The sequence below is a fragment of the Glycine soja genome, chromosome 6 (assembly GCF_004193775.1).
Source record: "Glycine soja cultivar W05 chromosome 6, ASM419377v2, whole genome shotgun sequence".
In the NCBI taxonomy this organism is placed as follows: Eukaryota; Viridiplantae; Streptophyta; class Magnoliopsida; order Fabales; family Fabaceae; genus Glycine; species Glycine soja.
Window position 1 is genome coordinate 17,798,814 of NC_041007.1, and position 13,260 is coordinate 17,812,073.

Consider the following 13,260-nt stretch of genomic DNA (forward strand, 5'->3'; position numbering starts at 1 on the left):
CCATCTCCACACCAAAATCATTAATTTCTATTTATTACTTATAGTTACTTCTATCTTTTAAACACATTGTGTTGACTGATAAAAGGGATGTGGCTCACATTAGGCTTTAGCTTTTTTCCTTTGCTTCTTTCTTTGGTTTCTACTGCATAAAAAAAATGTGAACATTTTTTTTTTATCATTGAGAAAGGTACAAAAAGAACAAAGGGAAAATTAATATCTAATAAAAACCACATCAACTTCTTCAGCCAGAACAACAGAGTGCAATTGAGGAGACAAGATTCACGTCTAACAAACTAAGTTGTGGTTGATGAGCCATGCTTTGCTAATCAGTTCGCACACTGGTTCCCTTCTCTTAAGTAGGTTTTCAATAAAATTTCATTTTGATTACCACTTAATTTATGATATATCAAATTATATACATCTAAATCATTACCAAAGTAAGAATATCCGAACTACCTAAAAAGCCATAGTTTTCGTGACGTGCAAACACATCATTCATTATAGTGTAAAAAATCTCACTCTGGTTGTAGATCAAATTTCAACTCATTAAGAAAATCATACAGATGCATAATTGTATAAAATTTTGGCGTACCTTAAATATTTGTAGTTCTTGCATAAGCCTAAAGTAGAGAAAAGTATCTCGGCATTTTTGGTTTAACAACTTGCATACACGAGTGCAATGGCATTTTACAGGATTTTATCGTTGATCCCGTTTGTAATGAATATGCATGAAGCAGTAGAAACTCGAACAAGGATGAAAAGTGACAATTTTGAACTCAGGATCCACAAAATGAAGCAGTATAAGTTGGGAGAATAAAGTATGAAGCAAAAATAGGCTCCTAGCCAACTAGAAAAATTGCTTGTTAGATATATAAATTGCTATATCTGATTCATTAAAAGCCTAAAAAATGATTGAATAATGGTGAGTAGATTAACTATATTCTCAAGTCAGTCACAACAGGTGAAATATATACAATTGCCGGACAAGACTTGCATGTAGATAACAATTAGCAAAGACAGGAAAAGGGAGGAGTTTAGACCATACATAAACAAGTTTTTTTTTTATCTATAATTGACCGAAAAGGGGAACTCAAACCTTTCTTCTTTTCTTTACATTGGTCATCAGATTTTCTGTAAATTGGAAGCTGGAAATGGTGTTCTTGAATTGTTGAGTTTCCCAGCTTCTATATAACAGATCAGGCTGCTAGACAGTGTGTCATTGTATAAGTCAGATGTTCATTCTCTGCTTATAGTGGTGTGATTGGGGAAAGAAGATGGCCTTCCCAGCTATCATTTTGATATGATGCTCAAGGTCTGTGCCCTACAAGAGTAAATACCCATGCAATTACTTGATTTACTTCCCAAGCTTCTTACCTGCAATCCAGAGCTCACATGTTAACAAGAAATGCCATGTCAATATTGAGAGAAAGGGGAGCGGTTTCGTTAATGGCTCGTCTAATGATTAGCTTTGGAATAGTGTAGTTTAATATTCTTTCATTGATTTCAGGCCTAAGCACAAAAGTGAGGAAGAAAATAGAGAACGGCAATGGTACCAATTGCTTCTTTTCAAGGTAACCATGAGCTTGTTATACCTCTCTGAAACCATGATCTCCGGACAGTTCGCCGGATGTGACGCTCATGCCTTTCCAAGAGCTCATCAACTGTGTGCATTTGAGATAGTAGGGGCCCAGAAAATTCAACCTTTTCCCCTTGATCTTGAAAACTCTGCAAGATTGTAGCGAATAAGAATTATTTCAATGCAAGGACACATGAATTATGTAAATGCAAGGATTCATAAATTATTGCATAGTTGACATATGGTCCGAGAATTTGATACAGGTAGGGCAAAGCACAATAAGATAAATAAATTCCTGAATAAAACTGAGTATGAGCTTTGTCATGTATTGATCCTTTATGATTCTATGACGGCAAATACGCAAGAGATTTTATGTTTAAACAATATATTATTATCCAAGTTTGGAATTGGTCCTTAGTCCCTGCTATTGGCCTATATCTTTGACAAATAAAAGTCAATAAAATCAATTTCTTTACTAAGAAGGAGATCACTTAATTAAACTGACATCTAAGAAGAAATTTAGTTATTGACAAATCTTAAACAATGCTGTTATTTCAACGAATTTTGTCTTTCTTCTTTCCATATTTTAACATTCATATTAATTCCCTGCATAATAAATTCCTGATTCCCTCTTTCCCTGAGTAACCTGTATCAATCTCTACACACACGGACAGATAATTATGCAGCAAGAGCCACATAAGTTTCATTTCACAGCAGATGATATCTCATGTTTAATACCATATAAAAAATCTTGCCAACTTACAAACTTACCAGGTTACTTCTCTTGGAAGCTGAATCTTCTCTATGATAAAGGGCGATAGACAATTCTTGCGAGTGGTACTCATCTGAAGCATCAAATGAATCTGGGCGATCAAACTTACTCCATTGATTCTGCATTGAAAGTTTAGAAATTTCAAGAAGGTCATGGCCCCTAGAATTGGTGCATCCTCCAGAAAACTCCTTATTTTCCTGGTTTCTGGTGTCCAAATTATTCCTTGAATTTAATGTACAAGGTTCTAATGGATTGAAAGTATGTCCTCTTGAAATAGTTCGACAATGGGATCGAAATGAAGTGTCATCTTTACGGCTTTTGGCCCATGCAAAGCCACTTGATGTTGAAACTTGTAATGGTCCAGAAATGGGAATATCTCCTTGAGAAGCATTCTTCACATGAGAAGCATCTTCAGGTTTACCACTTGATGGCTTTTGTGCTTTGTCACCTATTTTAGTCCTCTCCTCTTCAAGGACACGGAAAGATCTAACATTGACCTTCTGGGAAGTCTGAGTTTGACTTGCCAAATCCTGTAAGAGAAATCTTAAGTGAGAATTGGTTTATGGTAATTAGACCATTCCTGTAAACCAGTGTAGATGCACATAAGAAATTCCAAGATGCAAGAATAGAAATCAAGATAGACCTCTGCTGGGGCTAGTTTATTGAATCCCAGAGGTTTTCTTGACGGTTTTCTTGTTTCAGTTCCACGCACTCGTCCGCTAATTTTTTTCCTGAAAATCCATCACAGTATGATTTCATGAAAAAACTCAAGATAAATATATAAGTAATGCTTATGAAAATGGAATTTGTTAAGAATAGGTTTTATTTGTTTTATATTGTCAAAGATGTTGAACTATTCACTGCATCTTTCCAATTTCAAATCCTTTAAAGATATAAAAAAGGCAAACTAGTGCACGCTAAAAGGCAGTAATATTTCCATTGTACCAACCAAGGGCAGAACTCTATTATGACGTTTCTTAAAAACATTTGAGGCTAGTTAAGATAAACATAGTTGGCTACTTAAAAGAAAATTTAGTGGCTACTCCAAATTTTGTTGACTTGTTATTTTCTATGGTGAATGTTAAATATTGACAGATTGGGACTTTTCTATAACATTTTTTATGTTTTCGTTCTTTTTTTTATTTTCATAGGTCATATAGTTTGGCTATCCCTATAAATATTTTCTAGCTCCACTCCTCGTGCCATGGTTTGCCTTAAAAGATAAGTATATCTCAATATAATAACCCATAGAAAATATTTCAAAACAAAAAACAAATGTTCATTAATGGATTGGCTTATGAAATCCAAGTATGGCAGTAGACTCAACCAGGTGAAATGCACATGCGGACTTTCTCTTATTTTGACCATACCAGATAAGAGGTAATCCAGAGATCATCAGTTGAATATGTGACAACCTAAAGGCTAAAGCTTTATTTTCCAACAACTCTGCATAAAATGAGCAGTGAATATCAGTCTCACCTTGATTCCTCCCTGTGTTTTGCATCGATTTCCTTGCTAGGTGGGTATACTGGCAAGCTTGATGGGTCACACGCATAAGGTTTTGTTTTGAAATACTGAAAAATGGTTAGGACGATATATCAAAGGACTAGAAAGAGTCCATACCATATTTCAATGATTCACATAGTCATTAAGTTTCAGATAAATGATGAATGGCTTTGTATATAGGACTAATGTCATAAAAAGAAATTGACTGATATTTATATATCCCCCCAAAAAATGGGCAAGAGACATTATTCTGCAAGAAAGATTAATTCTACGCAGTACACAGAAATTAGGGTCTGTTTGGTCTTAAAAACATTTTCTACTTTTGTTTTCTGTTTTCATAAATAATTAAAAAACGTCACCTTATTTTCACTATGTTTTCTGGTTTCAAAGATTTCTACAAGAAACAATGTAAACAACAAAATCCTTGTTTTTATGGTTTCCTATACAAATCTTTGAAAATGAGAAATAAAATGAAAACATTAATGAAAAGGCATTTTTGTAATTATCTACAAAATTAGGAAACATTTTGTTAAACCAAATAGGCCAGGTATTTCAAATTAACCACAAAAGGTATTTCAGGAGTTTCCAACAAATACAAAACTAAACTACCTCTGATGATAGAGCAGATGTGGCAGTTCCACGTTTGTATGGTTCTATAGAAAGAAGGGTTTGTAGCAGATGTACACTGGTCACTGGCAAATCTTTAAAGGACTGTCGAAGGCAACTATCATATGGTTGCTGTGGCTTAAATAAAGTTGCATGAGGAAGTCTAGACTTTTTCCAGTATTCATCCGGTGGGGAGCCACAGAGCTTGAAAATTTTGTGCAGTTGTTCAACCTGCATACGTAACAAATATGAATTTAGAAGAGTTTCAAATCATAGTGTCAGAATTGGCATTTCCAGTTGATTCATTTATTAACCGCAAACTGATTAGCATCTGGTCTAACATTTGAAGTGATTTTCAGATTGAAACACTTCCTTATATGAAAATTAATAATAGGTATCATGATCATATTCTTTAGTTTTATTACATTCTCCCTTTTATCTTTATTGAGAAATAGAATGTTGGCAATCTTAAAATACTGAACAAGTAATGATAGCATTAATATTAAATGACCCTATTGACAAATTGCTGTGAAATCTCATGTTGTCATGCAATAGGTATGGGATCCAAACTTCAGCTCTGTTCAATATTTGGTGGTAAAAATATGGAATTATATTCAAAATTTATACTGCAACTCAGATATAGTAATGTAAGACTAGGAGAACAAAAGCTATAATCATTATGTAAGCATGAAATATACTTAAGATTATTGCTTTTTCAGAGAGGGAGAAAATGGTGACACTAATATATGGTAAACATGCAGTGTAACTGTAAGGCTCGGTCTTGAGAGTTAATCAATTATAATTATTATTATTATTATTATTATTTTCCTTAAAGAACAAGAGCTAACGTGGCCAGCCTAGAACCTGACCTAATTCTTAAGTGAAAATTCCTGCGGTTCAGTTTGAAAGCTGCATATTGCTTACATTAGATCAGATCCAATTCTTTTAAATTGCCATGGACCATAAGAATTGACCAATGATGTGCACATTACTCTATAAAAACCATTCTAATAGAATTACAATATCAAAAGCTACTATGTAAAAGGGAAATAAAGCACCTGTATTCTGAAAAAGGAAATGGAATCTTTACCCCCGGAAGAAAGAGAGGATATCAAAAGTTATTGAACTGAAATCTCAGTGCACCTTGCTGCCAAAATTTATTTGAATTGATACTATTTTAAGTAGTTTTTTAATTGCATATAAGCTTAACAAAGAAACTCAAATATCCATCTCATGCCAAGCATTTTCATATCAGTGGCTTCCTTGAGGGTTGAGGCATTGTCATATTTCTTCATTCTTATACATCTTCAAAGTTATTTTAAACTTACCATACAGAGCACACTCTTATAGGTTTGCCATTAATTTTTTTTCTAATAAAAATGTAATCAACTTCACTACACTAACATTCACCATGACAGGAAAAATCCATACATTTTGGAAAGTCTAATACCTCTGTCCTCCCCTGAAGTATAGGCTTTCCAACAAGCAGCTCCGCAAAGACACAGCCAACACTCCAGAGATCAACAGCTGGACCATAATCTGTCGAACCGAGCAAAAGCTCCGGCGGCCGGTACCACAAGGTGACAACACGACTAGTCAGAGGTTGCCTGTGCCCAGGATTGACAAAATTTGCCAACCCAAAATCTGCCACCTTCAAAACCCCTTCATTATTCACCAAAAGATTCGACCCCTTAATGTCCCTATGCATCACTCCTCGCAAGTGACAGTGCTCAAGACCAACCAATAACTGCTTCATGTAGCACTTAATCTGCACATACAGAAAACCCATTTCATCCATTCAACAACAAAACCAAAAACAATACTACACCACACAAAATCACAACAATGCATTGATTAATGATTACTATTATTATTATTATTACTAAATAACTTAGATAAAATACCTTAGTTACTTTTGGTACTCTGATCATAATTAGAGTTTCATCTCAGTTATCCTGACATTCCTAAAATTTGAGGAGCCTAATCCAATATCAAAAACAATAAACTCTTATACTGTATTAGAATTTGAGTTTTTCAATCTAACTCAAGTTAAAAAATTACTAGATGGAAATTATATCTCACTTATATACATTATTTTATCCATATTATTACTAATCCAACAAACATTTAATACAAACCTTTATGTACCCAAAATATCCAAGTAAAAACTGTAATAGAGATCAGAAAACGACACTAAAAGCACATAATTTGAGTTTTGAATTTAAGTCAACTTTAAAAGTTAGTTAAAAGTTAACTAAGGAGAATTATCCCTTGTATACATTATTTTATTCATACTATTAATCCAACAAACATACCCTTTATTACCCAAACTAGCCAAATAAAAACTCTAATTGAGATCAGAAAACGACACTAAAAACACACAAAAAACGCACCTCTATTTCATTCAAATTATTAAAAGTTTATTACCTGCGGTTCAGTGAACTTGATATCAGGGGAAGACAAGAGCCCCGTAATGTCATGCTCCATGTACTCAAACACGAGGTAAATGCTACACGACAACCTCGAAGTAATCAAACCCTCAAGCTTTATGATATTGGGGTGATCAAGCCGTCGCAGGATCAGTATCTCACGCGCCATGAACCGCACACTCTCCGGTTCGAAATTGTCGAACCGCACCTTCTTCAATGCCACTATCTTCCCCGTCTCAAGCTCCCTCGCCCTAAACACACTGCTGTACGTCCCCTGCCCTATCTGTCAACATCAACCACCACCACTCAATCACTTAATCATCATCACCATCACATCGTAATCATAATCATAATCATAATCAAAATAATTATTATAAAAATAATAAGATTAATTTATTTATTTTTTAAGAAAAAATGTATTTTTAGTCTCCATTTTTTCTGCATGAAAATTAGTATTAGTCCCGTACTTTAACTATGATTCCTGAACTCTAAAAAAACAGTGATATCCGTTTATCATCACAGACAGACGGTTTTCACTGTAAGAAGAGATTTAAAAAAAATATAAGATTAGCCCGGTAATTGAAAAAATGATAAAGAGAAAAAAGGAAGAGTGGTTCTAATATTATTTCTAATAAAATTAACAAAAGGAGGAGAAGAAAAAAAAAGAAAAGAAAAGAGAGATCGTTGTTTTGAATCCATTAATATCATTTTTAATAAAATTAACAATCTAATATTTATCATAAGAAAAGAAAAAACAAAAGTCATGATTTCTTTTTTTCGTAATCCCCCTACTTTAGTTATGATTCCTGAACTTTAGAAAAATAAAAATTTTCTTCCCTTGTTATAGACTGTTGGGAGAGATGAAAATCAATGTTTTTTCCCGTAAAATTAAGGGAGCAAATTGATCAAAAGTTTATGTTGGGTGGACTAAAATCTAGTTTCGCAAAAAATACAGGACTAAAAACATATTTGGTGACCCCTTCTTCTTCTTCACCTTCTCGAGTTTTTCGAAGGCGTCTGCGCGGAGGGGGACCCAGCCGTGAATGGCTTCGCCGGCGACGGCGCTGAGCCAGGCGGGCCAGCCGGCTGCGACGTGTTCGCCCTGCACGTACTTGTGGAGGTTCCCCAGCCTGAAGCTGAGCGAGTCGCAATTGGAACTCGTTCTCCCCGACTCACCTACCTCGCTCTGACTCGCTCCACCAGACTCGGTCCTCTTCTTGCTCCTCTTCTTCTCCGGCTCGGCCAGACCACCCGCATTGCTCCGGAACGCGCCGGAGTGGTCAATCGCCGGCGTCACCGACACCGCTTGCTTCGAGCTCACGCACCCCATGGATCCGGGTCGGATCCTCGAGACCCAATTCAAAGAACGATGATACAAAGTCTGCGCTCTGCGTTTGTTTTTTCTTTATACAAGTGGGAAGAAAGAAAGTGAAGGAATTCAATTAGTGGAACGCAGAAAGGGAACGTCGTTTTGTGTTTCTCTGTCTGTCTCTCGCTGCTGCTTCTGCGGCAATTGCGGATGGGGAAAAGAGATTTAATGAGGAGGGACGGTTAATTATATTAATAATAATAAACTCATTCTTCAAAATAATAAAATAAATACAAGGCCATTACTATGTACTACGTACGTGGATGAAAGTCTTGGGTTAAAATTAGGCACATAGAAAGACAATAAAAAATGTTTAAGGAAGATTTTACTAAATGTTTGGTTTCACTTTATCTTGAGTTCAGATTGATTTTAGATTAATTTTAAATTTTAGTTTTATGTTATAGAAGATTTTAAAATTTAAAATTGATTCAGGTTTAAAATTAATTATAATTTAAAGTAATTTTGAACAGTTTTTGTGTAAGAACAAAAAATTTATACTAAGTTTTAATTTTAACTTATTCTATAATAATAACTTTCATATATAAAACAGGTTACTTTAAAATTAATTTTAATCAAAATTAATTTTATTTAAAATCAATTTTATCAACCATCCTCCAAATACACAAAAAAATTAAATTTTTGTTTGCAACAATATAGTGACCCAAAATAACATCAATCAACTATTTATTTATTCTAACTTAATTAATAATCTTCTATTCGAGAGTCTCAACATGAAGCTATGTTAAATATCTATCATAAGAGAAAGTCTTATGATCATAATAAATTACTACAGTTAACACAGGATTGTTTTAGTTCAATTATTACTCTCTTGCTTTATATAATATAATGTTTTAAAAAATTATTATAAATTAATTATTATTTTACAAAATCAATAAAATAAAATATTAAATATTTTTTTATAAAGTATCTTAATGAGAATAATTGTTACTATTGAGTAAATATTTTTTCTTAATTCATTAGAGACATAAAAAAATATATATTAAAAAGTTATACAATGCTATCTTATAATTATTAATTATATTTCATAATGACAAAACTTTAAGCATCAACAACGGAGAGAGTTTGTCTTTGATTTCAAGTGGAGCTTTATTGTTCCGTATAGTTACTTTATTGGAAAAGAATTGCTTTAAAAAATACATCTCGTTTAATAAATATAAAAATAATAAAGGTTAAATTACTCTTTTTTTTTAATTTTATGATTCGTCTTTTGAAAGTAATTTTTTAGTTTATATAATTTATATTTTAATTTTTTTTTTAATTCTTATAGTTTGTATTTTAATTTTATTTTAGTCCCTATAAATTCAAAGTGATCTTGTATTTTAATTATCTTTTAATCTTTACTATAAAAAATATATAAAAATAATTACTTATAAATTAGTTATAAATAATCAACTATTTTTTATTAGAAATTATCATGCGATAAATTAGTTACGAATTACTTATTAATATTTTTATAATTAATTATAATTGATAATATTATTCATATTTTAATAATAAAAACTAAAAAAGAATTAAAATATAAAATATAGGAACTAAAAAAATCACTTTCAAACTATAAAGACTAAAAAATAATTAAAATAATAATTATAAACATTAAAAAAATCAATTTCAAAATATAAAAATTAAAAAAATATTAAAATATAAATTTTAAGAAAAAAATCATTTTCAAACTATAAAAATTAAAAAATATAAAATAAAACTATAGGAACCAAACTAAACTAATTCTAAAATAGAATGCCTAAATCACGGGAGGGACTCATAATGGGAAAAGTGTGACTCTGGGATATAATTTATTTTATTTATTTCCTTTGAGACTGAAACCGAAATTACTTTCTAATATGCTGTTAGTAAATCTTATATTCTCTGCATTTGTTTGCATTCGTGTTTTGTTGTGTGTGGTTTGTTGGTTGGTTGTGTTGGGTTGTTCCCAAATGGCCAAGGGAAGGGAGAAACTCTGCAAGGCAGAGACTTGTGGTGGGCTTCTATTGCTTTGGATTTTGTGAAGCGCGTGGCAGCACGTGACTCCGCTTTTGCTAAAGATTATCAATTAATTAATTCGGTTTTTTGCTTCCACACTGGTTGTTGTTGACTTGAAGAGCACTTAATTTGTTTTCTAAATTTTTAATCTTTGTTTCTTTAATTTTAAAACTTGGGGGGTTTTAGTTTTACCACTTCACGCCATGGTGGGGATGTGATAGAGAAGGAAAGGGGCACGACGTAACCAAGGAAGACAAGAGGGGAATTCTCTTGCGATGCGCTCACATCATGTTGATCGTGATTTGAGAAACATACAATTGTTCATTTTTAGTCCTTTAGGAATTACAACTGTGTAATTTTAATTCTATCTAGTATTTTTTTATATAATGATAACAATGAAAATTGAATATGAATTCTATACTTTTATGTAATTAATTACCTAAACTTCTCGCCACTAGACCCTTAGGCTGACGCTTATGTGTTAAATTTCATTTTCTAATAATGATATATCTAATGTATTTAACAAAATTGATGTGGAAAATTAGACATGACAATAAATAAACATCTCATTGTAAATAAGAAATGATATGAGACACCAAATTAGTATAATTAAAATATTTAATAAGTGGTTGGTCCAATTGAATTGAGTGATATTGGAATGAGTTTCAATTGTGTGGATGAAAAAAATGTAATTAACAAGATAAAATCCACTAAAAATAAAGTAATTAATCAGATTTTTCAAATAAAAATTAGTTGTCGATAAAACTGATGAATATTCCGTTCTAATATTAAACTAATAAAAAAATATGAGGAACAAAAATTGTGATACTTGAGAAATTAAAAATGTAATTAAACATTTAAACATAAATTTTTTCATTTAATTTTAAAACAATAAGAATCTTGTTGATAAACAACTGTTATTTTTAGTTGATAATTTAGTTTTCTTTACCGGAAAAATGTGATGATGAGGTGGCATTGCTCACATGCCAAGTTCTGTGAGGGGCAAAAGATTATTATATTAATAAAAAACAAAGCAAAAGTGAAAAGAAAAGAAAGGTAAGCAGATCCATGGTGCCTTGGTGAGGTGTGGATATTTCTCTTTCTAGATCTTCTTTTTTTAACTTCCCATCTCCTCCTACTGTTACGGTTCCTCCCCACCTCTGACAATTCCTCTTTACTTTCATCACTGTTGTGGCCCACGATTATTATTGAGTTCCAATTTGAAAGGTAAAATTAATAATAATAACAACAATAAAGGTGAGTAGGCATCTCTATGCTACGAAAATTCTTCTTGGTATATAGTCAGAAAAAAAAAATTCTTCTTGTGTGGTGCCACTCTGGAAATGGGAATATATTGGTCTAACTTCCACGATGTTGACATTGACCTTAGTTAGATTTATCTATCTATCTGTCTCTTTTCTTAGGAAGAAAGGTTTGGGATGTTGGACTTGGGAAATTTCAAAGTGGGTGTGAAGGGTAGTGATTAGGGTTGGAGGACTAAAGTGCACTGAATGGAGAGTTTGGGTCCATCATGTCACCAAGGAAAATTAACCCAATTGATCTCATTTTGATTTTGATTAAGAAAAACATGCTCTCTAACTAATGCCATATAGCCACTTTCATTGAACTCCACACACACCCTTGTCCTTTCTGACCAATGAGGGGTTAAAGTAAAATATTTAAATTATCTCTCCTTTTATTTGGTGCGTGTTTGGTGGAGGGGGAACATTTATTTATAACATTGAAATTTTATTATAGAAATATTATGTTAATTATAATGAACTAAAATTAAATCTATTTGAAAAATAAAGTTATTCAAATACTAATTATATTTGAAATTAGGTCACTACTTCGGTGAATCAATATTTCAAATGACAAAAATTCTAAATTGTTACATTGATCTCATTTCATATGTCATATTTACATCTTTTAGACCAAATTATCACTTTCACAAATCTCTCCCTAGCAACAACTGCCGCAAATCACCATAGACCGTCATGTTTCATAAACTTAAATCCTAATCACACCAAATTCTTACCCTCATTCTCCCTCCCTTTCTCTCCACCATTTTCAGCCGTCCTTCCATAGTTTCCAACTACCTCATCACCATTATTCCCCTTCTAGGAAATTTGTTTTGGCTATGAAAATGTTGACGCAATTCATCGTGAGGATGTCAACGAGGCTTTACAACATATTTACAGAGTCAAAGTTGCGACAATAGAACGAATGTCAAGGAAGAGAATGACTTTGATGGGGAACGACAGTGTGATAACGACAAGGGAAACAAATATGCAACTACCATGCTTGGGTTTGACAGAAAGGTGCAAGGTCAAGGAGAACATAAACTTTGCAGAAGGATGAGAGTGATTCATACGACAATTGCTGAGAGGGGTAAGGGATTGGGTGTGTAATGGTGGGAAAAAAATGTTTTCGTCGAAAATAGTACTGACAACGACAAACGATAGTTGCTTTGAGGGGTAGGGGATTTTGTGTGGAATGATTTACAATACTAAGATTAATCTAATAGTTAAGAATTATGATCAAAATATATCACCTATCAAAGTAGTCTACCCGAACATTGACCTTGAAATCAAGACTTTTAGGCAGTGTCAGCTATATACATATGCAAGGTGATCGATGGTTTAGGACTCTCATTTTAAGGAGTTCTACAATTTTAAAAAAATCTGAATAAAAAAATTTTATAAACTTCATTTTGGTGAACTTTTTAATATATAAAAGTTTTGTGTTTTATTTTTTTATAGTTGAATTTATAAATTCATAAATTTTTTTGTTGATTAATTATTTATGAGATACCTTTCCGTTGTTTAAGGGTTCCTTTTTCGATTTTTTCTTCGGACCACAAAAATGTCCAAAACGACACTACTTTTAAGATAAAAATCCACTAAAATTTGATCACATGACATTTCAACATAAATTAATTATTGACAAAGTTAAAAAATACTTCATATTTATAACTAAAATAACATAAACTATGTTACGTTAA

At 32.4% G+C, this 13,260-nt stretch overlaps 1 protein-coding gene across 1 annotated transcript; it reads right to left on the reverse strand.

Annotated features, from left to right (window-relative positions):
- Positions 1-889: 889 nt before the first annotated feature.
- Positions 890-8,404, reverse strand: LOC114416576 (protein IMPAIRED IN BABA-INDUCED STERILITY 1-like). Its single transcript, XM_028381489.1, has 9 exons — positions 7,884-8,404; positions 6,888-7,172; positions 5,911-6,228; positions 4,464-4,691; positions 3,828-3,922; positions 2,992-3,079; positions 2,348-2,878; positions 1,593-1,725; positions 890-1,374 (listed from the first exon to the last, which is right to left on the reverse strand). The coding sequence occupies exons 1-9, from the start codon at positions 8,217-8,219 to the stop codon at positions 1,355-1,357; spliced, it is 2,034 nt and encodes a 677-aa protein (XP_028237290.1). The 5' UTR covers positions 8,220-8,404; the 3' UTR covers positions 890-1,354.
- Between the last annotated feature and the right edge of the window lie 4,856 nt (positions 8,405-13,260).